Below are 22,628 nucleotides of genomic sequence, written 5' to 3'. Positions count from 1 at the left end.
CCCCTTGAAGGTGTTTCTTCCCAAGAGACCTCCGCCTCAGCATCTACTTCCTGGAGAACAAGCTGGGACTCCGAGTGGAGCAGTCCAAGAAAGCAGGCAGCAGGATGGAGCTGCAGACCGGACCACTCACCACCGGGGCAGTGAGGGAAGCCCATCCCTGGCCCGGGGCCCAACTGCTAACACTTTCCCTGGGGATGACTTGGGGGACGGAGCTGGCGAACGGGCTGGTAGCAGGGGCTGCACTGGCCAGCAGTCTGCCCTGTGTCATGATCCAAACTGATTTGGTTGCTTGAAAGGTAGAGGAGCGGGGGTGGGGGGTAGGGGGAAGATGGAACCGGAGGGTCGTTGACTGAGTTGCACTGACTTAGAGACGATAATGACAAGCTGAGGGCAGTTAAACAATTGAGAGCCATGTGTGGGAGCCAGGAGTCTCATTAGCAGCTTCAAAGAAACTCAGGCGGTAAAGCAGAAAAAACTCAAGCTCACATTCAGACACGGTGGCCGGAGCGGCTGAACGTCACAGATGGTTGACTGCTCAGCCGAGGCAGGACTGCTATGCCGATGTCAGGACCCTGCTTGGGACCCCTGGGGACCCCAGGGGGTGGAGACCTGAGTGTGTGCATGCAGAAGTTGATTCCTCAGAGGCCTTTAGCCACCTGAGCCTGCAGACGTGGACCCCCTCCCCAGCTAGAGCCAGCCGGCCCCGGGGGAGACGATACAGAAGTCTCTCCCCCATTAGGCAACAGGTGACTGTCCCCACACCCTCTCTGGGCCACCAGGCCTGTCAGAATTAAGTTACAGTGTAGGCTGCAAGGCTCGGCCAGCACATATTGCCAAGACCGGTGGGGCTGGATTCTGAGGGTGCTCCTGGCGCTGTGGTGACTCTTACCGTGAATGGACGGAGCAGCACCCCAGCCCGAGAGGGTCCAGTAACCAGGGGCTCAGACCCTCCTGAACGAGGACATGGCTTCCACTCCAGGAAGGCCCCCGAGATCTGCAGACGTGACAGCTGAGGAGGGCTGTAGGCTGGAGAGTGGAGGGGCCCCCGAGACCCGCTGCAGCGGTGGGGCCTCGCCCACCTCCCTCCCTCCCTCTTCTAAGTCTCCCCCAGGAAGAGAGGCTGGGGTACCCCTGGAGGAGCCCCCCACGTGCAAGGGAGGGAACCTGTGGGCACAAGGGGTGGGCTGTGGTCACACAGATCTCCCTTCCAGAAGAGACTCACTGCCCAGCACAGGAGCGGGGCTAGCGGACTGCCCGCAGCCATTAGAGGCTTAGGGTCCGCCTCAGATTTCACTGAGGTGGTGCCCTTCTCAGGGTGGCCCCAGTCAGCCCGAGCAAGGCCGTGGTCTGAAGGCCTGGCCATTTCTGCCCCACGTGAGACTCCTCCCCTGGACCCCAGAGCTCCTGCTCGGCAGGCAGACTTGGTCAGGTCCCAGCCCAAGCTGACTTCCTCCACTTTTCCCCTCACAGGTTTTACCCCCCTTAAACCCTTTGTACCCTTACTTGTCTCAGCACTTTCTTCCTGGAGACCCTCGCACTTGGCCTTTATGTGATGACAAGCAGGACGGCCAGGGAGGGTTGGTTTATTAGCTCAGCAAATATTTGGGGAGGATGTGTAATAGCATGCTGGAAGCCAGGGCGTCCCCAACCTGCGTTTGCACCTGGCTCTGCTAGGATGCTAGGTACGTTCCTTAACTGCCCTCATCCTCGTCCTCCTGTCTGTAAAATGGGATGATTATAGAGCCCCACCCAGAGCGCTGCTTCAAACATCAGACGTGTGCGTGTAAACTGCTCAGCACGATGCCCAGCACACGCTCAACTGTGAATTTCACTTGCTGTTCTTCTTTTTTCTCTGAGCACTCCTTCAAGGTGTTTGCTGCATGGGCCTTATTTTTCTCTGCAGAAATTAGAATGCATAGTCTGCATTCTACAAGCATACCTTGTTTTATTATGCTTTGCTTTTTTGCACTTGGCAGATATTGCATTTTTCACAAACAAGTTTTGTGGGAACCCTGCATTTAGCAAGTCTATCAGCACCATTTTTCCAACAGCATTATTTTAAAATTAAGGTACGTACAATGTTTTTCAGACACAATGCCACTGCACACTTAATAGACTACAGCGTAAAAATAACTTTTATACGCACTGGGAAACCAAAAAAATTCATGACTCACTTTATTGTGATATCCGCTTTATTGCGGTGGTCTGGAACGGAACCCACAACATCTCTGAGGTCTGCTTGTATCAGGGCAGGGATGGTGACCGCAGGCCTGAAGACCTGGAGCTGTAAGGTCTGGGGACTCCAGGCTGAAGGCCTGCGTCTCCTGTGCTACATCAGCGGTCCCCAACCTTTTTGGCACTGGGGACCAGTTTCACGGAAGACAATTTTTCCACGGACGGCAGGGGGAGCGGGGGATGGCTCAGGCGGTAATGCGAGCGATGGGGAGTGATGGGGCGCGGCAGATGAAGCCTCGCTCACTCGCCCGCCGCTCACCTCCCGCTGTGCGGCCCGGCTCCTAACAGGCGCGGACCGGTACTGGTCCACGGCCAGGGGGTTGGGGACCCCTGTGCTACATGACTGACTGGGGTAAAAGGCTGGCTGCTTGTGCAGCAACCGCAGCGCAGCTTTCCCAGGAGCGGGCCGCCAGTCCTCTCCCAAGGCCTGTGGTAAAAGAAACCTCTATCTGCCCTGCTCATCTGAGTACGGAAGTCGGCCGCTGGGTGACTGCTGACAGAGCACGTGGACGCCTGGCGCCAAGGCACTCCTCTGAGCAGGGAAGTGCCTTTCATCCCCAAATGAAGGAACAGCCCTGCTGAGACGTGGACACCCTGTCCCCAGACAGCATCAGACGAAGACCAGGCTCCCCTCACACGTTGCTGTGGGAATATAAAGACGTGCAGCCACTTTGGAAAACCGTCTGGTGGTTTCTCACAATGTTAAACATAGACTCACCATATGAGCAGGCAATTCTACTCCGAGCTATATACCGGGGGAAATGAAAACACACATCCACACAAAGCCTTGCACACAATGTTTACAGCAGCATTATTCATAGTAGCTGAAAGGTGGAAACAAACCAAATGTCCATCAACTGATGAACACGTAAACACCAGCATACAACAGAATGTTATTCAGCTACAGAAAGAAACAAAGTACTCATACATGCTGCAACCTGGATGAGCCTTGAAAACATTCATAAACGTACGCATAGTGAAAGGAGCCAGTCACAAAAGACCACGTAGTGTATGATTCCATGAATGGGAAATGTCCAGAACAGGCAAATCCATCGTGGTTACCTGGGCCTTGGGGGGCAGGGCGGTGGGGAGTGACCGCTAGTGGCTCTAGGGTTTCGGGAGTTGTGATTGGATTGGAATGTTCTGGAATTACACAGTGGTGATGGCTGCACAATTCTGTGACTATACTAAACACCACTGAGCTGAACGCCTTAAATGGGTGAATGTTATGGTATGTAAATAATACCTCAATAATGTTGCTAAGCAAACAAATAAATGAACGAATAAGCGTGAGTTCAGTCCAGCCCAGCGCGGAGAGAGATCAGACTCGGCACCGCGGGCCCCGAGAGTCCAGGGAGCGTGGTAAACGCCATTTGTGAAAACACGTCCCCGAACCCAGGGAGACTCCCAAGGCAAATGTGGTTCTCGTGTTTGCTGCTTGGGAAAGACAAATATGTACTTCTGGAGGTCTGCGATCGCTTGTATGAGCAACACGAGCCATGGCAATGTGTTTTTGGTGCCGTCCGCCCCATCCAGCTGCTGAAACCTCCTGGAAAATCTGGAAGCAGCTCTGGACTGAGGCATCTTCCTGCAGGAGAGCCCGCTTCTCAGCCCAGCCCGCATGCTGCCCCTTCTGCCACACACGCCCCCGCCCGTCCGAGGGCGTCCGCATCACGACAAGCGTCTGCCTCGGTGCCCAGGCTTGGCCACCAAGCCTTTGCGTTCGGGGGGTTAAGGCAGCCACAGAAGGGAAGGTGTATGGTGTTCACAGGGTGGACCTTCACACTTGCAAAAACACCCATGTGCCCGGCAGGATGCTTTCCATCCACACTCCAGCCTCTCGCCAGGTGAGACTGTCAGTACGCAGACGAGGGGTCCTCACGTTGGCTCCCGAGCACTGCCAGGTGACCCCAGGCTTTGGGAGGGCTGGATTGTCTCTACTACTTCTTTATTTTATTTTTTTAATTTTAATATTTAAAATATTAAATATTTAATTTTAAATATTTAAAATATTAAATATTTAATTTTAAATATTTAAAATATTAAATATTTAATTTTAAATATTTAATATGCGGATCTTCGTTGCCACGTGCAGGATCTTTTAGTTGCAGCATGTGGACTTTTAGTTGTGACATGCGGGATCTAGTTCCCTGACCAGGGATCGAACCTGGGCCCCCTGCGTTGGGAATGTGGAGTCTTAACCACTGGACCACCAGGAAAGTCCCCCACTCCTTTATTTACACAACTCCATTCCTGGGGGCTGCGGTTCTGCCAGGCCGGCGCTCGTGCACCATCAGGCAGGTGCAAAGACAAGCGCCCAGCCTTGGAGCTGACTTGGAGTTCACATCCTAGGATGCTCCCCGGGTAGGCCTTTGGGATACTGGGGCAACTCCCTGGGACGCATCCTGCGTCCTTTGCACGGGGTCAAGAGAGGACAAGGTGAAGGAACTCTCCCCGCAGTGCCCAGCTGCAGCCTCAGCACAGTCTGCAGCTGGGGCACCTGCACAGCGTGCGTTCCTTGAAGGAAGAAGCCGCATCTGGTACCTGCCCCGCGGCTGAGCAGGCAGCACCGTGAGGCAGGGTGTCCGGGTCAGCAGCCTGAGGCTCAGACCGGAATCCCAGGTTGGCCACTCAGTGGCCGTGTGACCCCGGCTGAGCATCTAGCCCAGGCTGGTCTCCTCACCCTTAGGCCCCGGGGGGCCGCCATCCTCACCTCCAGCAGCCTGTGTACGTTGCGGGGGCCTGTGACTCTGTACAGGGCATTTGTTCTCTGTGTGTCTTTCCCTCGTGGCCCCGTCTGTGCGGCCACGGTCTGCTCACGGGTGGTGCCCAGGCTGACCCAGTCTCCTGCTAGAGGTCATGGGTCGTGGGGGTCTCCAGCTCTGCTGTGAAAACGCTCCAGTGAGCGTCTGCTGCCAAACAGATACATGCATCGCCACTGGGCCCTTAGAGGGATCTTCTGTTGATAAATATAAACGACCCCGACTGTGCGGGTAGTGCGCTCAGGGGAACACAGGGGGCCCTACAGTCCCCTTCCCCACTGCCCACACCCCTTTTCTGACCTCCTCTCGGGACCCACCAGGAGGCAAGGTGCGGGCGGCTGGCATGGAACGCTGGCAGAGCCCCTGTCCGGGGCCCTCTCGTGGCCCCCTTCAAGGTGAGCCAAACAGCGATGGTGCACCTGCCTCGTGCCAAGCTCTGCGCTAGAACCCGAGGCCAGCGTGGAAGCTCTTAGGGTGTGAAGGCAGGTCACCCTGAGCCGCTGGCCTCCCCGTCACCGTGGCTGACGGCACCCTGCCCCAGGAGAAGCTGGCCGGAGGAGACGCCCAGGGCACATAGCAGAGGGGGAGGCAGGAGGAACCAGGAGCGGCCCCCGCGCGCTCTGCCTCTGGGCAGTTTCCTTCTCCCCTTTGAAACCTGTCTTGTCCCACTTCTCCTCTCAGCAGCCACCCCTGCCGGTCTGGCGCAGGGGAGCCAAACCCTCACCACTGACTCTCTGACCTGGACACCTCTTCTTCCCTAAATGAGGCGGTGAGGGAGCCCAGGCAGAGGGAAGGGGTGAGGAGGGCCTTGTGGGATGGGTGAGGGTGGGCCCAGCTGGGGATGCTCAGGGCCCAGGGGACCGCAGCCTCCCTCAACCCTCCCTGTGTGCGTGGTAGGCCCCGGTCGCTAGCTACCTTTCCTATCACCCTGCTCAGGGAGGCCCCACACATGCAAGCGGACGCTGGTGACCCAGGATGAGGGGTTACGAGGGTCCCTCCCACACGCTGGCCTGGTGCAAACAGCTCGCTTGCACTTTCCATCCTCACAGCACGAAGCACAACCTGGGCCCCACTTTTCATGCTGGAGGCACAGCCAGGAGGCTCTGGGGCCAGGATGCCAGCCACGTCTGCCTGACCGGCCCTGGGTGGTAAAGGTGGCTAAGGGGTCCCAGGAATGTGCACCCTAAGCTGTTCCTGAGCTCTTAAAGCCCTCAGTATCGAGGGGCTTAATCATCACCAGGAGAGGAAAGCCGACTGGCCTGTCCATCTTTCTGTTCCCAGGATGTTCTCTAAGTGTTTTCTCTCTGTATTTTTGAAGGGCCGCCATGCTAGAATCTGACACTTGGGGACCTAGTGTCTGGGGCTGCCAAGTCCCATCAACTTGGCTTACCTCTCCCACCCAGCCGGGCCTGGAAAGGTGGGCCGAGGCTGCTCAGCTGGGTCTGGGTCCTAACGCACTTCTGTTTACTCCCCACAGCATGCCTCGTCACCAGAAGGCTCAGCTGGGTGGGCGGCCGGTGGGGGGAGGCGAGGAGCAGAGGTAGGGAAGGGGGAGGGGGAGGAGAGGGAGACGGAAGAGGAACGAAGGGGTAAAGGAGAAGGGCGAGGGGAGGAGGGGGGTCCAAAGATGCATGAACCTCAAGCCAGCGGTGCTCACGGAGCCTCCAGGGAAAACAGCCCTGCAGGCCCCGGGGACGGGGATGGATTCCCACTGGATTCACAGAGAGCAGAGACCTCGGGGAGAATTCCTGGCCGTGTGGGATCAACCCTGCTTTTCTTGTCTTTACTCCCTGACCACAGAGGCCCTGAACACAGCCGCCCGGGGCCTCCCAGCCCTGTGACCTGCCTGAAAGGCTCCTGGTACGGGTCACCTTCAAAGCCAGCCTTGCCCTTGCCGCCCAGCCCGCCTGCAACCCTCAGCTTCCTCCTGGCTCCTCGCTCTCTCCGGGCAAAGGCTCCCTCCTAGCGGGTGGACATCTGCCCCTCTCGTGCGTTAGGGCCTGAAGGAGAGGAGGGGACAGGCAAGGTCCCACCCTGCTGGCACATCCCCTGCTTCAGACCCCAGACTCAATTTCTGTTTTATCTGTGTCCACCTATCTATTACTAATACCTCTTTGAATCAACTCACCTGTTTTGTTTTGCTGCTACTAAGCAATGATACCTGTGAAATCAGTGGCTGGGCCCATCATTGTTTCTCAGGTTCACATCAGTCACAAAGTGGCCTTCTGTGGCCACGTGCCCGTCACCTGCTACAGGACACAGGCTGCGATGGAACCCCAGGCCGGGTCCTGGGTCCTTATCTTCACACCCGTCCTTAATAAGGGACGCTGTCCTCCAAACACACAGGGCTTGGTACGTGGCTCATGGGTGCAGTGGAAACCCGGCCAGCCGCTTCTGTGGTCCTCTGCAGGGACCACCGTCTCCCATGCACGGGCCCCTAGCGCCTCTCAAAAGCCCGTCACAGGCATTATCTTCTGGGGTCCTCACATCCAGCAGTGAGATGGGCAGGACAGCTGTCTTCTCAATCCGGCAAAAGGAGAAACTGAGGCAGAGAGTCCAACCTGCCCAGGGTTTTTCGGCTTCTCAGCTCCCCTCTCTACATCCCCAGGCTCAGGAGTCTAAGGCTTGGTGATGACCGAGCAGGTGGGCACTGTGGACAGCTGTTTAGGGTGGAGGTGCTGTTCAGGGAGGGGTGTGCCCTTGCATGGAGAACAGACCACACCAATGGACTCCCGGGCCAAGTTGAGGCTCCACACAACTGCTCCCCCTCTCAGACCTTTCACAAGTGCCCTCCACTTTGGGCAGGACACCAAGGAAAGAGTGGCAGGGCCAGCCTTCCTGGACCTGTGCGCCACGTATATTTTTAGCCTCTGCCCTGCCCGGGCATTGGCAGTGACTGATGTCCTCAGGGAACCACCCAGCTGTACACCCGGGGGCCCGGTGGGCTCTCAGAGGTCTCCGGGAACTGCCCCCTGCCCTGATCCTGGAGCTCAGGACCCAGCTCCCCCTTCCAAGGTAGAATCGGCTCCAGTTGGTGAGGAAAGCGTCCCCACCTCCAGCACACACAGAAGATTGTGGCGAGAGTTCCGAGGCACAGAACCTGTGACCTTAGGCAAGTCGTGTTCTGGACCTGGGAAGTGGTGGTGGGGGGGGAGGACCTCTGCTGTACAGGGGGACCACCAGGCCAGATGGTCGCTGAGGTGGTCAGGAGACCTGGGGTGGCACCAACGCCACACAGGTGCACTCTGGGGAAGACTGCGTTGTGCTGAGGGAGAGTCCTGTCTCCTGTCCAAGGGCAGGATGCCCCGATGCCTGGAGACCGCTCTGACTGGATCTGGGCTAACCCTGGGGCCGCGCTGTCCACCCTCTCCTCACCAACGCGATTCTCCAGGAGCAGAGATGCACTGGTAAATCTTGGCAGATGTATTTAGAAGACTTTTCCATCTTCTCTTCTGCTCTTTCTGTGCTCCCTTTTCTCCAACCCAATACTGTTCTCTTACTGTTGCCGGGTGCTGGTGGAATGGGGGGATTCACAAAGGGCAGGCAGGGCAGCTGTCCTGTGCTGGGTCTCAGTTTCCTCTGTAAAATGGGGAGTCAGAGCATATGTGCAGGTTGCCGTAAGGTGTTCTCTGCAGCGGCTTTCATTTTTCGTCTGGCACTTATTGTAAGAAATACACTTTACATCTTGATCAAATACCCACTTAAATACGTGTAAGTGAAATAAATGCTTCACAGAACAAGAGCACTCACTGTGAGATGCCCTCTCTCATTGTTTCATTTTTATAAAATGCTGGTCACCACTCACCAAGTTTTTTTCAGGACCTAATACTAGTCGCTGATCTGAGGTCAAGAGGGAGAGACAGGCAGAAAGCCAGCGCAGACATAATCACCAATCGAGCAAAGGGCTGTGCAGGCAAGAAGGGGGTCTGGCGAACAGGAGGGGGCGGCCCGTTTCTCCACAGCGAGGCCTCCGAGCCGAAGCCAGGCAAAGCGGCAAGCAGGCCAGGTCAGGCGGGTCTCGGAGGCCCTGGTGGCCGGCTGGGATTTATTTTAAGGGACGCGGAACGGCACCGCAGGTTTGGGGGGAGGGGCGGATTAAAAGAGAAGATGCGCTCAGCACCTTATATTTAGCGGCTGACGCGCCGGAAGCGCTCGTTACCCGCAGTTACCACTGCGCCCCACGCGCGGAGCGCGGCGCCCACCTTCACCTCCTGGGCAGTGACCCTGGTCCCCCGCCTTCGCCCCCGGGGAAGAGACCACCCCCCACCCTCCGTCTTCACTCCGCGGGCAATGACCCCGGCCCGGCCCCCTGCCTTCTACCCCGGGGAAGAGACCTCCCGGCCCCACACCTTCACCCCACGGGCAGTGACCCCGGCCCCCCCCGGTCACTCTCCGGGGAAGGGACCCCCAGCCTTTGCCCCTGGGGAAGGTGACAGTGGGGCGCATCCCAACCTTCCGGCCCAGCACGGGGGAAAGCGTCTGGCACGCTGCTGTAGAGGGGAAACTGAGACCGGGGAACACGATCCACAGGTTCCCCGCACCCAGGTCCTGAGAAGGGTGGCACGCGCGGCGGGCGGAGCTTTGGCGCCCCGCCCCCTCCCTCGTGCGCCCCGCCCCTCCCGCGCACGCGCGCTCCGCCCTGGCCGATTCCCACCCCTCCTCCAGGCCCGCCCGCCGGGTCTCGTGCTCCCACCCCGCGCGGGGCCCGCCGGGAGCCAGCCGAGAAGTGGGGCGGAGAGCAGGGGAAAGCCCGCCGGGGCAGGCGGCGCTCGCTACGCAGGCGCGGAGCGCGGGCCCGCCCCCAGGCCGACAGCGCGGCCATATTTAAAGGGAGGCCGGCGAGGCGAGCCAATGGGCGGCGAGCGTGCGGGGGCGGGCCGTGGCGGCGCAGGACCCGGATGTGGCTGCTGCGACCCCTCCTCCCCCGCGTTCCCCTCAGAGCCCCCGACCGCGCGCTGTCTCTCGCTCTCTGGTCCCCGCGCAGGCCCTCGGGCGGCGCTGAGGCGGCGCACAGGCGGAGGAGCGGGCGGCGAGGCGACTGCGCGAAGGCGAGCGGGCCAGGCCCGGCCGGGCGGCCGCCGCCATGAGCGGCTCCTCGGGCACCCCGTACTTGGGCAGCAAGATCAGCCTCATCTCCAAGGCGCAGATTCGCTACGAGGGCATTCTTTACACTATCGACACGGACAACTCCACGGTGGCGCTCGCCAAAGGTAGCGCCCCGCGGCCGCCCCAACCGCCCCGCCCCCGCCAACAGCCGAGCCCGCGCCCCCGCCCTACCCCCCCTCCCCGGGTCCCCTCCGCAGACCCGCCTCACCCCCCGGGGCGCCCCCCACATCCTGCCCGCGCCCCCCGGGGCGCCCTGGGCCTCCGCGCCGCTCCCGCCCCTGCCCTCTGGGGCTCGGCCTGCACAATGGGCTCCCCGCGCCCCGGCGGCAGCGTAATTGTGCGCGGCCGGCCCGCCCTGCCCGGGGTTGGGGTGGGGAGGTGGGGGCGGGTCCAGCTCCCGCGGCGCCGCCCGCCCCCCGCGGCGTAGCCCCCCCCCCCCCGCGGCGTAGCCCACCTCTGCAGGTGGGGGGTCGGCGTTGCTAGGCTGTTTCCTCCCCAGCTGCCCGAGGGCGGAGGGGGCAGCTGGCGCCGAGAACCCGGTGTCTGTGGGGGAGGGGTGGGGCGAGGGGCCCGGAGTCTCCCCGGGGCCTCCCCAGAAGGCTGGGGAGCGAGAAAACGCGACTCCTGCAAGCCCTTCTGGAACCTATTAAGCAGCTGGGGCCTTGAGCCTGAACAAATAACCACGTCTTAATGGATTCTCCTGTCGGGATAGGAGCATCGGTTGGCGGCTCCATGCTCCCGTTTAAAGCGTCTTTCTGCTCTAATTCAGACGCTTCGGTCTGTGGGTTTACCCTTTTGTGACCGATCCCTCCCTGCGGGCGCTGGTAACCACACTGAAGTCCCTGGGAGACCTAGAGAAAGATGGCTGTACTGTGGCTCTGCCGGAGTCCAGAGCCTCTTCTGAGCGTGTTGAGGCAGGAGGTGGGCCCAAACTTTCTTTGTCTTCATCCTCCAGGGACGATGATTATGTCCTTCCCCTGCCTCTTGGAAGTGCTGAGTGCAGCCAGGTCTGCAGAAACCCTGTTTGTTTGATTGGTCTTGTTAGGCTGGAGACACTGGGCTGGGCCTCTAAGGGTCAAGGCGCAGCTACGTGCTCCTGTGTTAGAGGGAGCCCCCTCCATCCAGGTCGTGGTCAGTTCCCAGCTCTGGGAGTAGCTCCTTTGAAAGCCTAGTATTTAAGTTTTCCGATAGATGCGTTGCTCCAGGACATAGTTTAGTACTGTAAGATTTTGTGGTCACTTGTACTCTTGGCTTTTGGCTACATTTGGCCTGAGACCCCCGTTGGAAAAACTGAGGCCCAGCGTAGTCCCTGGTCCTCAGCGGGAGTTGTGCCAGGATTAGATAGAGGCTGCTTCAAGCCCAGCTCTGCCTCAGAGACCTGAGAAGGAGGCACTTGCTTGGGCTCCTTGAACCCTGCCGGTAGGGGTTAATCCCCTAGGAAACCCCTCCGGGAGGCACAGACGCTGGTGGTGTGGGTCCGCGTTCTGGGCCGTTTTCTTCCATTGTTTCCCTACCAGCTCCTCCCAGGCTGCTTGTGGGCAGAAGGGTGGGGATGACACTCAACCTGCTGGCTTTTCTCAGAAGAAAAGAGACTCCCCAGGGGCGGTGTGTTGCGAGGCTTCAATCAAAAAGCAGCTTTGGGGCTGTTTAATCTGCAAAGTCAGATGTGAACCGGGGCGGCGGGCGGGGGTGGGGGGGTAGATTTGCAAAGCAGACGTCGTTTTGCAAGAGCGCTGGCCTTCCGTGTTTGGAAGGGAGACTGTCAGGCTCTGAATCGTTCGTGGTCGTCTTTGTGACCTAGAACTTTTTGGAGCTTTGCCAGCTGGGGTCTTGTAGGTATTGTCCGTTGATAATCGGGGGCGGAGCAGTTGAAACGTGGAAACTGCATGCTGTGGATGGCTCCTATGGGAGGACTGATTGAATGCACTTGGTTGAGGATGACAACATAACCCTTCTTTTTCTCAACCCCTAAGTGAGGTCCTTTGGTACTGAAGACCGTCCCACAGATAGGCCTGCCCCCCCTAGAGAGGAAGTGTATGAGTACATCATCTTCCGGGGAAGTGACATCAAAGACATTACTGTGTGTGAACCTCCGAAAGCTCAGCATGCGCTCCCTCAGGACCCTGCTATTGTTCAAGTAAGTGCGCTGCCCCGTTTCTGCCGTGGGCACCGTCTCTAAGCGGCGCCGGCTTCCAAGCGGAGCTGGGTGTCATCTGGCCAGAGCGCTCAACTCGAGGAATAGCCTTTTCGTGAAAAGCAGTTGAACTTTGTCTAGCTGTTGGCGTTCTGTGGGAGGCCTCATCTCCTGCGGCATGCACCGGGTGTGCTGTAGAGTGAGGCCGGCCCAGCGTGTTGGGCGGTGCAGGGGAGAGTGCTCTTAGTCTTGCCGGCACTTGGCGTTTGTCCTTTGTCTCGGGTGGGTAAGCCTGAAGCCCCGGTGGCATGCTGTGAGTAAGAGAGATGCTAGTAGGGACTTGGGACAGCAGGGCTCGCTCTCCCAACACTGTCCCGGTGATAAATTCAGCGTTGTGGGATGCTGAATTTGCAGGTGTCATGCCGTGTGCCTGCCTGCTGTGTTATGGCGTGTTCTGCCCAGGATTACTAGGGAGTCCAGGCTAATATCGTCTTGGCTTGTAAACCTCGACTTTCACCGACTCTTGCGGGGCTCACACTGCAGGAGGCGGCGGGACAGAGCGTGCTCCCTGCAGGGTGGGGCTTGCACGCTGGGCTGTGTGGGCACGTGGAGAAGCCCCGGGCCAGACTTCTGAAAGGTTTGAGGTGAGCGGCCTTGGGAACTCCAGAAGAGGGACGTGCTCGAGCCAGGCCTTGAGGGACGAAGGGGCCTCCCGGGAGCACGGGGAGCCGGAGAGAGGACGCCGCGTGGGGTAGTTCCCCGGCTATACAGCCGTGCCCCGGCGTGTTGCGGCCAGGGCCCAGGTGAGGACGCCATCCTCGTCCCTGGCAGAGCCTGGACTCCCTGACGACCGGTAGTGGGGCCATTAGAGGGGTTCGTGGAGTTAGGAGAAGGTCGTGTTAGAATTACCTGGCAGATGGAGCTGGGGGTGAACGTGGAAAAGGCAGCTCTGAGCCCCTTAGGCCACCCTGGAGGCTCACGCGCCCCTCAGTGCCGCCTCGGCCTCCCGGAGCAGGCAGACGGATCGGGCTGCCTTTGCCGGTCTGCACGGTGCTCTCCAGGCAGGGTGACAGGAGGGCCTTGAGCTGCTCTCACCTGTGTGTCTCATTGCTTAGTCTTCCCTGGGCTCGGGCTCGGCCTCCTCCTTCCAGCCACACGTGCCTTACAGCCCCTTCCGAGGGATGCCGCCCTACAGCCAGCTGGCCGCCAGCTCCCTGCTCAGCCAGCAGTATGCCGCTTCCTTGGGTTTAGGTGAGTAACCTTTTTCTACCTGGTAAAGTGCCTGTGCCGTGACATCCAGGAGCGGGGCCAGACCCTGGTGGTGGGGACGCTGTGTTCATGTCACGTTCAGCTGGCAGTGCACACTGAGCACCTTCTTCAGTGGCCCTTCAACTAGTTAGAACGCTTAGTAACTCCTCAGTTGAGTGGAAGAGGCAGCAGGGTGAGTTTTGGAACAGATGAATCGAATCAAAATTCATTTAAAGTGTCAGCCTGTGTCTGGGTGGAAGTTGTGGTACGTCTGGTTCAAAGAAGAAATAACCGATGTGTGTAATTACAGATGAGTTCTAACCATTTGCACATTTGTCAGCCTATAAATACAAAAGTTAAATGCAACGCCCACCTATCCTATCCTTTTACCATTCTCGTGTCAGTGCTTTGCTCAAAAATGAAGTTTCCCCTAAGGTTGAGTAAGGTTCGCTTCTACACGCATGGAGCGAGAGTCACCTTGGCCATAGGTTTGCGGCACATTCAAACCACGGAGTTGCAGGCATCACCCCCTTCACTCATATGAGTCACGTGCTTCTAATAGAAGACCCTTGTTGTCTTGATTGCTGCTCCTGGGGTGCAGGAGCCCTTCTCAGCTTGGCTCCCTGTTTCTAGATTAGGCTTGTGTGAGCAAAGTGTCCTATGAGAGATGGCTTGGCTCTTTCCAAGCCTGCTATACACAAGACGAGTTTCTCATTACTTATTTGTGTGCTTTTTTTTTTTTTTTTTTTTGCTCTTTTCTCCTTTATCTTCTTTTAGAAAAGTTGGTAAGCCCTCCAGCCTCAGCCGCGGCTTCCAGCCCTAGTTCTTCTCCATCTCCACAGCCCGTTTCAGAGCTTGACATGTCCTCAGAGTCACATCAGCTCACTTCCAAGGGTAACAGCAGTTTTGCAGAACTGCATGCTGTCTTGCGAGCCATCCTAAGAGCGAGGGGGTAAACCAGTAGACCAGAATGACAGTAGCTGTAGCAGATAATTTGCCAAGCCCGTGGATCAGTTAAACTGCCTCTGTGTGTTTCTGCACGTAATCCTGACTTACTAACTCTCACAATTTTAAAGAGGGTATTAGAAAGAACCAGCAGTGCACTTTGTTCACTCTCCTGGGTCCAGGGTCTGTTTTGACCTGTACTGTGATTGCCACGTATGGGAAACGTCCCTCTGCACAGAAGGCCACTTCCCGGGGTTTCTGCTGGTCCTAAATGCAGTGTAGGTTGCTGGGTAAGACTGCAGGGCGATCCCCCAAGTAACAGGCACGCTGCTCTAGGACCCGTGTGGCACATTCCTCACCCATCCAGGGCGTTCAGCATCGGGGGCCTCGGGTGTCTTTGTAAAATGAAGCACCATTAAAATTGGATGGCTGGCCTGAGTTGTTGACCGGGTGAGCAGTGGGCCTGATGACCGGCTTGGTAACACTGGTTTGTCCCACCTGTCTGCCGGGTGCCGCACCTGTGGGCGGTTTCTTGCCCTTTCTGGGCCTTCTCCTTTCACCGGAGGTCTGACGTGAGAGCGCCATGTGCGCCGCCCTCACCTTTGCAGAGACTCTGTTCAAGATGATACCTGGGGCTTTCATTATGGCACACAACTACTGTCAGTCTGTTACTTTGCATGTGTTGCTTTCCTGCATGTATGCCAGTGGATCTGAGTTACAGCGGTAGTGATGTTTCTTTCCCCACTTAAAAATTGCACAAGATAGTTCATTGTCCTTAGGATAATTTACATAAAACTGCTCTTAGGGCAAGATACTTTGACTGATCTTTTTATTTGAAAAGCAAATGAGCCCAAGATTCTTGCCCCATCCAGTTACAGCGTGAGCAGGAAGCAGCTGTCTTGTTCAGGGAGGGCCGTGCTGAGTGAGGCGCTAGGCCGGAGGAAGTGGTCTAGGTCAATGAATGCCCATCACAGAGGACACTTAAAAGTACCAGTAGGGGGGCTTCCCTGGCGGTCCAGTGGTTAAGAATCCACGCTTCCACTGCAGGGGGCACGGGTTCAATCCCTGGTCGGGGAGAACTAGGATCCCGCATGCCGCACGGCCAAAAAAAAAAAATAAGAAAAGAAAAAGAAGTATCAGTATGTAGGGCCTGCCCTCTGAGTACTTTTGATCAGGTTGTGAGGAATTTCTCAGAGTAATTTCTGACAATAGTTTCTGTTCTATGTTTAAAAACAAAGGTAGACTATCCAGTCTTCACTGTGTTGGGCTGCCCCTCCGATAATAGTTACTCCATGGTTAGGGCTCATTTATTTCTGTCTCAAAAGTCTGTGCACCTCCCCCCAGTCCTCAGTTGTCCCGTTTAAACAGTGCCCACCGGAACGTGGGAGGGGAAAGGAGGAGATGGCCTGACGTGTGTGGCACACCCTTCTCTGTCCTCTTCTTGCGGCAGAGGCCCATCTCGTGAGGGGCACCTCCACTGAGGCCGGGTTCTGAGCACCCCTGCGCTCAGGCTTGGGGATGCCGTGTGGTGGGAACAGACTCAGTGCAGCGCCGTCTCCAAGGGCAGCCTGGGAACCCTTCGTTTCTTATGATGAGCCTTCACCCGGAGGAATGCAGGCTGTTATTTCTCTGTAGTCAGCTCTCATCCTTCATCCTTTTTGGTTTTATCGTGCCTTAAGCAAAAACGACAGTGTTCTAGAATTTTAACTTCAAAGGCTGAGCACTGCATTCTGTGGAAGATGCCAGACTGGGACGGTTCTTGTCCAGCATGGCCCAGAGCGAAACACATTCTCAGACCGTGAATTCACCGGCATCTCGGGACTGCCGAGCCCCCTCGGGGTTAGAGCTTGTGGGTTTGGGGGAAGCTTTTTCTAAACCGCTTGAGAGGTGCTTATTGTGCTGGGCCGTTTTTCCCTCCTCCGGATGCCCTAACTGGGGGAGCCTGCTGGCTTTTTTGCTGCCTGGGCTAGACGCAGAGGGGAGGGTGCGGGGTGGGGGCTTTGCCTGGGTTCGGTAGAACCTCTCCAGGCGGTTGCCTTCCTCCTGCCGCACAGCCAGCTGGACGAGGAGTGTCTGTGTCTGTCGGGGGCGAGGGGGTGTGGCCTTCTCCTTGTCTCCGTTATTAACCTCTCTTCCTCCTCAACGCAGGAGCTGGCTTTCCGGCTGTCTCAGTCAGCAAGAGCCCCATGGTGGAGCAGGCTGTCCAGACTGGTTCTCTTGATAACCTGAACACCAAAAAGCTGTTACCTGGCAAGGGCACCGCGGGGATGCAGCTCAACGGGCGCCCAGCCCCGCCAAGCAGCAAGGCCGCCAGCGGTACTTAAATACTCACTCCCCTGGGGTTTGTTCATGTTCTCAGTGGCACGGCGCTTCCTGGGGTTCTTTTTTTACCCTTTAATTAGACACCCCCGCCCCCCGCCCTGTAGGCTTTTGCAGGGCCGGCTCTTGTGCGGTCCCCGGTGGCGCCGCCCTGCTCCCGCCGCCAGGCTCTGCTCCCGTCCCGGGGCTCTGCTTTCGCAGGCGCTTTGCCTTACTCTTCCTTTTTGCGCCTTAGATGTAGCTCAGCCGGCAGCTGTGCAGACTCAAGGGCAGGTGAATGACGAGAACAGAAGACCTCAGAGGAGGCGATCAGGTAACAGCTGTTGCCACTTGAGTTCTGGGGAGCCGAGAACCACCCGGTCGCGCTCCGCTTACCGCTCCTGCCCGCTTCTCCGTGGGCGACGGTTTCAGGGTGCTGGGCTCAGCGGCAGCTTCGGTGTGCTCTGTCCCCGCTTTGTCTTCTGTCTCACACCGAGTAATGCTGAGTTAGTGGCTTACCAGCCAGGGCTGTCCTTTCCTTCTCACAGGGAACAGACGAACAAGGAATCGCTCCAGAGGGCAAAGCCGTCCAACTAACGTCAAGGAAAACACAATCAAGTTTGAAGGCGACTTTGATTTTGAGAGTGCAAATGCCCAGTTCAACCGAGAGGAGCTGGACAAAGAATTTAAGAAGAAACTGAATTTTAAAGGTTTGAAAATTTGCCCCACCCCAGGAGTGTCCACAGCGCAGGTCAAGGAGAGACGGGCGGGGGCAGCTGGGATGGTGGTCGGCGGGGAAACCGTGCCGTCTGAGGAGTTCCCAGAAAGGAGAGGAGTCTGGGGGGAGGACCGTGCTCGGGGGATGAGTAGCAGATCGCAGGGCCCAGGGCTGGACGAGACCAGTAGTGAGGAGCCAGAAGAGCTTTCCACGTAGTGCAGGACACTCGTGGCCGTTTCCCTGAGGCCTGAGGACAGCCCTCGAGTGGCCCAGCGAGGACCTGTCCTGGTGGAAGGGGCTTTGTTTGCTCCTTGGCATCTCAGCGCTCTGCTTCTCTGCGTAGACGACAAAGCTGAGAAAGGGGAGGAGAAGGACCTGGCGGTGGTGACCCAGAGTGACGAGGCCCCTGCTGAGGAGGATCATCTGGGGCCCAACTGCTACTATGACAAATCCAAGTCCTTCTTTGACAACATTTCCTCTGAACTCAAGACCAGGTCAGGGGGCTGGGGGGCCGGGCAAGGCCTGGGGGAGCTGGTGGGAAGACACTCTGCCCCCAAACTCTGAGACTGGGGCATGCTCTCTTGGAGACCAAACCCAGATCTTAGGTTCAAGGCACATCTCTTAGGCTCACATTTTCACCGTAATTGGTACGTCAGGCCCAGCGGTGCCAGCGGTAGGTGGTGGTGTGGGAAGCCCTGGCGGTCACAGGCACCTGAGGGATCTGACCCAGGTCCCGGCCCCTCTTTGCTCAGCTGCCCCTTTCTCATCAAGGTTGGGCTGGACCACCCTCCCCACCGCATCGATGTTCCCGTTCTGTACCACCTCACCTGGGCCTGCTTCTTGGTCTGACCTTGGTGGCCTGAGGCCCTTGCTACCTGAGGCAGCTGGCAGGAGTGTCCGCAGTATTCTTTCACCCACCTGATTGCTCGAGGCCGGGGACTCTGTCACGTGCTTTGTTTTTAGCACCCAACAGCTGGTGCTCAGATGTTGCCCGAGAACCAGCTAGACAGTAAACCAAGTCTACAGAGTGGGCATGGTGTGGAAACTCAGATCCATTCGTTCGCCAACGGAGTAGCAGACACACTGCGGGCACTGGGGGAACAGCAGACAGCAAGCCGGGAGGTCCCTGTTCCCCCCGCCACCCTCTTACGCTGTGGCGGGGGAAAGAGAACAAAACACAGGCGCACGAGATAACACCCAGCAGTGAGGCGGGAGAGGTTGGGGCGTGTGTTGGGTGTGAGGGGAGTGGAGCGCCGAGGTCTCGGGTGAGGTTCGGGAGCCAGTGGGCGGGTGAACGCAGGACGGGGTGCAAGGTGGAGGCGGGCACGTGCAGCTGCTGTGTGGCTGGAGCGGAGCCTGGGGGGGTCAGGGAGGAGCGATGAAGATGGGATGGTCCCTGCCGGGCTTTGTAGGTCACGGTGACAACTGGCTTGGGAAGAGCAGTGCTCTCTGAGGTTTCACTGCTGCTTTGTGGAGAGTGGGCAGAGGTGGGGCAGGCATGGAAGCTGAGTGGTCACGTCAGAGGCTTTGGGGTAGTGGGCAGTGCTGGAGGAGGGGAGAGAGGCTTGGCCTCTGACATGCCCTGAAGGCTTGCTGATGGGCTGTGAGGAGAGCCTGGATGGCTGAAGGCTGCGGTTGCTGCTGCTTGGAGTGAGGCGGTCTGGGGGGGGCAGCAGAGCAGGGGGTCGGGCTGGGTGTGTTGCGTGTGAGCTGCCTGTAAGTAGCCCCGTGGCACACAGTTGGACATGGGGGGGTCCTTGCTGGAGGTGCAGAAACGAGTGTTGGCAGCGTTGGTGCTGCATCCGCACCTCCCCTAAAGCGTACATGTCATCGACTTGGGGACCCTGCTCCGTTTAGCCCAGCTTCCTCCTCATTTCTGGAGACTCGTCTGGAGGGGTCCGTGATCTGCTCCAGGTCTCGGAGCCTGCACGGGCCCTGGGCCTAGCAAGCAGGGAGGGCTTCCTTCGTAGCACGCTGGTGTCGCGTGCCGGCCTTAGATGACGCAGGTGTGAGAGATTTATACCGAGCAGCCCCGTCCAGTGGGAGACAGGCCTGGTTGGAAATTGGGCTGGGAGCCCCTGCAATGTTGAGTCTCAGGCTCCAGGGTCCTGACTGGATTGCTCCCCCAGTGGCTCCAGTGACGAGTCACCATCCGTCTGTCTATCCTATCTCCCTCCCTGGCTGTGTGAGGCTGGGGCCCGGCCCGGAGAGCTGTGAGGAGTGTCCGCTGTAGTCGGTCTCACGCTCCTTGTCTTGTTGGTTCAGTTCCAGGCGGACGACGTGGGCTGAAGAGAGGAAGCTCAACACGGAGACCTTCGGGGTGTCGGGAAGGTTTCTTCGTGGCCGTAGTTTCCGGGGTGGATTTCGAGGGGGCAGGGGCAACGGTGCGGCCCGTCGTAACCCGACGTCCCACAGAGCTGGGACTGGCAGGGTGTAAGGAGGCAGCCGAAGGTGAGTGAGGGGAGCTCTGGGGTCCTCTGGTTGGGGGGGGCGGCATCCGGACAGGGCTGGCCCGGTAGAAGCCTCTTCAGGAGCTTCGGAGCCAAACTGAGGCCCCGACCCTCTGAGTGAATCCCCCAGGGGGCTCTTGGGGACGGTGGGACCCAGGCCCCGGGGTTGTCAAAGTGAGGGTCCAGGTGCAGGAGGGCTGGGTGCTCCCCACTCCGGTGTGGTCAGGAAGGAGAGATGGTTACAAGCCAGGTCTCAGCTCCAGCCTGGCCTTGCACTGACCTTGAGTCTGCATTTTTAACTAGGTCGAGGGTGACGTGTGTGCCCCGTAGGGGCTGCGCGGTGAGTGGGCTACGGGTGGGACCTGGAGCTGCTTTCCCGCCCCCCGGTGTGAACAAAAACGATGACCTTGGGTTGTGATGGGAAGGTCTGGGAAGCCCCGGCCTGACTTGGGGTGGGAGGGAGGTTGAGCAGCCCTTGCCCTTCATCCACGGTGCTGGGCTCGGGCCGGGGAGCTGCCTGGACATGCTCACTAGGCATTGTGGCTCCTCCTCGCAGGCTCTCGCTGAAGCGGCACCGACGCCAGGCTGTGTCTACGAGGACGTTGGAAAACGCTGCACTTCCTGCAGGAGACGTGGGTCACTTTGTTTACTGAGTTTGGAAAATTCCCATGCTACTGCTTATGTTTTGGACTGAACCGAACTTGGACATGGTCTGAGTTAGAACCACTTTTTTGGGGGGACGTGTATAGGGGAAACCTCTTTGAGGTATCTTGGCCTATTTTTCCTTTTTAGTTGTGCACAGCCTGATTCTAAGGTTTTGGTATTTTGCAGAAAGGTTTCTAGAGCGAAAGCGTGTGATCCTCACTTTGTGACCTTTTTTGGACAGCTTTGATTTTTAACGTGGAAGCAAATCCCATTTGGCAAATGCAGCAGCCAAGCGCATCTCTGTAATCCAACTGGCCGCTGGTGCTGCTGGCCTGGCACCCACTGTCACAGGTGGGGCCTAGGAGCCAGGCGTGGCCAGCATGGGGGGGCCTAGGGCATGGAAAGTGGGGTGTCCCACAGATCACGTTGTAGAAGCAAACCAGACGACCCTGACATCCCGAGCAGCGGCGACTACGGGCTGGCGGGGTCGGGGGCCCTGAACGGGAGGGAGTTGGGAGCTGTCACTTGGAGTGTGGCTTCCATAGGAATCGGGGCTGGGGGTGAATATGCCCAGGACAAGCTCCTCTGCGGCATCCCTCTCCCTCCTGCCCTCTCCCTGCCAGTCCCTGACCCAGGCCAGTCAGCATTGGACTCTGGCCGAACACTGTTCGGTGTCTCATCCACTTGGAAATGAGCCAGTCTTTTTTTTTTTTTTTGCAAGGTCAATTGACCGAGAGCATATTTCCTCTCACTTGTAAATAGTTCTGTGTTTTTGTTTTACTGGTGGGTGGCGGGAGGGTGGGGAATATAAATTTGTTGCATGAACAAAGGGATCAGACCTTCAGTAGAAGCATGCGTCCCTCTGACAGGGCATGGTGGTGAGCATAAGCACCTTGGTAACTAAATCCCTTTAAGCAGGCCTAACGGTTTCAGTTCTGTATCGCTTAAGTTACTGTAAAAGCTTAGGTTTATTTTTGTAGGAATTAATGGCTAAGAATTAGAACATAGCAATGTGGCTGCTCTGTTGGAGCAATGTAAACTTGTAATTATAAACAAACATGCAAACCTTTAAAACCCTCTTCTTCTCTGCTCTGAAAATAAATAATCCTGTTGACTCTGTTGCCCGAGTTACATCATGGCTCACATGCCTGTCAAGGAAGGTGTTGTGTGCTGTTCAGATTTGGGGGACATCTGGCACTCTGGAGTTGAGACCTGGCCAGTCTGGGTACAGGGCAATGAACCAGGCCCTAGGTTACTGAGAGCCACCCTCCCGGGGTGAGTGGTGCTGCTTTCCGGATACTCTGGACACTAGTTTAGAGAACCTGCTTCGGAAGTGGCCCCTTCGCTGCCGTAATAACAGCTTCCAGGCTCCCCAGAACTTTCACGTTGTTGATGCCTTCGAACCTGTTACAGGGCTGGACCCTGGGACTACAGAGAAAAGCCAAGACTTGGCTGGTTTCAGACTGAAAGCATGTAATTTCACTGCAGTGGGTTTCCAGGCGATTTTTTTTTAATATAAATTCATTCATTTATTTTTGGCTGCGTTGGGTCTTCGTTGCTATGCGCGGGCTTTCTCTAGTTGCGCTGAGCGGGGGCCACTCCTCGTTGCGGTGCGCGGGCCTCTCGTTGCGGTGGCCTCTCCTGCTGCGGAGCACGGGCTCCAGTAGTTGTGGCACGTGGGCTCAGCAGTTGTGGCACACGGGCCCAGTTGCTCCGTGGCATGTGGGATCCTCCCGGACCAGGGCTTGAACCCACCCGGACCAGGGCTTGAACCCATGTCCCCTGCATTGGCAGGCGGATTCTTAACCACTGCACCACCAGGGAAGTCCTCCAGGTGATTTTTAAAAAGCAATCTCAGGACTAAGGCCCACCTGGCCATCTGTGAGTGATTCAGGCTGAGAGGAGGACCAGACAGCAGGCCGAGTTGGCCTGTGACATCTGCATGCAGCCTTGTGTTCTTGCCAGCTTCCTTTTCCGGGCTGTCTACCACTCTCCAACAGATCCTGAGCATTGCTGGTAGTTTCAGAATTTAACAAACTCTTAGCAACCTTCCATTTTTTTGCTGACTAACAAACATCTTTGACCAA

General features: G+C 57.7%; 1 protein-coding gene across 2 annotated transcripts; it reads left to right on the top strand.

The window, feature by feature from the left end:
- The first annotated feature begins 9,898 nt into the window (after positions 1 to 9,898).
- LSM14B (LSM family member 14B) lies at positions 9,899 to 22,036 on the top strand. 2 transcript variants are annotated; one of them, XM_061208333.1, is made up of 10 exons: positions 9,899 to 10,207; positions 12,077 to 12,240; positions 13,353 to 13,488; positions 14,263 to 14,379; positions 16,579 to 16,746; positions 16,985 to 17,062; positions 17,277 to 17,438; positions 17,790 to 17,940; positions 19,712 to 19,897; positions 20,453 to 22,036. In XM_061208333.1, the coding sequence occupies exons 1-9, from the start codon at positions 10,081 to 10,083 to the stop codon at positions 19,881 to 19,883; spliced, it is 1,275 nt and encodes a 424-aa protein (XP_061064316.1). In that variant the 5' UTR covers positions 9,899 to 10,080; the 3' UTR covers positions 19,884 to 19,897; positions 20,453 to 22,036. The 2 variants fall into 2 exon arrangements, with proteins under 2 accessions (XP_061064316.1, XP_061064317.1); XM_061208334.1 differs by lacking the exon at positions 14,263 to 14,379.
- Positions 22,037 to 22,628: the final 592 nt, after the last annotated feature.

This window comes from Eubalaena glacialis, chromosome 13 (assembly GCF_028564815.1).
Source record: "Eubalaena glacialis isolate mEubGla1 chromosome 13, mEubGla1.1.hap2.+ XY, whole genome shotgun sequence".
NCBI lineage: Eukaryota > Metazoa > Chordata > Mammalia > Artiodactyla > Balaenidae > Eubalaena > Eubalaena glacialis.
Note: the sequence above shows the minus strand (reverse complement) of the source record. Positions and strands in the feature narration are given on the sequence as shown.

Excerpts from the sequence above, each read along its gene's own strand:
- LSM14B (XM_061208333.1), top strand. The coding sequence starts at position 10,081 with ATGAGCGGCTCCTCGGGCACCCCGTACTTGGGCAGCAAGATCAGCCTC. Across the intron at positions 12,241-13,352 it reads AGGACCCTGCTATTGTTCAA|TCTTCCCTGGGCTCGGGCTC; the intron begins GTAAGTGCGCTG and ends CTCATTGCTTAG. Across the intron at positions 17,439-17,789 it reads GAAGAAACTGAATTTTAAAG|ACGACAAAGCTGAGAAAGGG; the intron begins GTTTGAAAATTT and ends TTCTCTGCGTAG.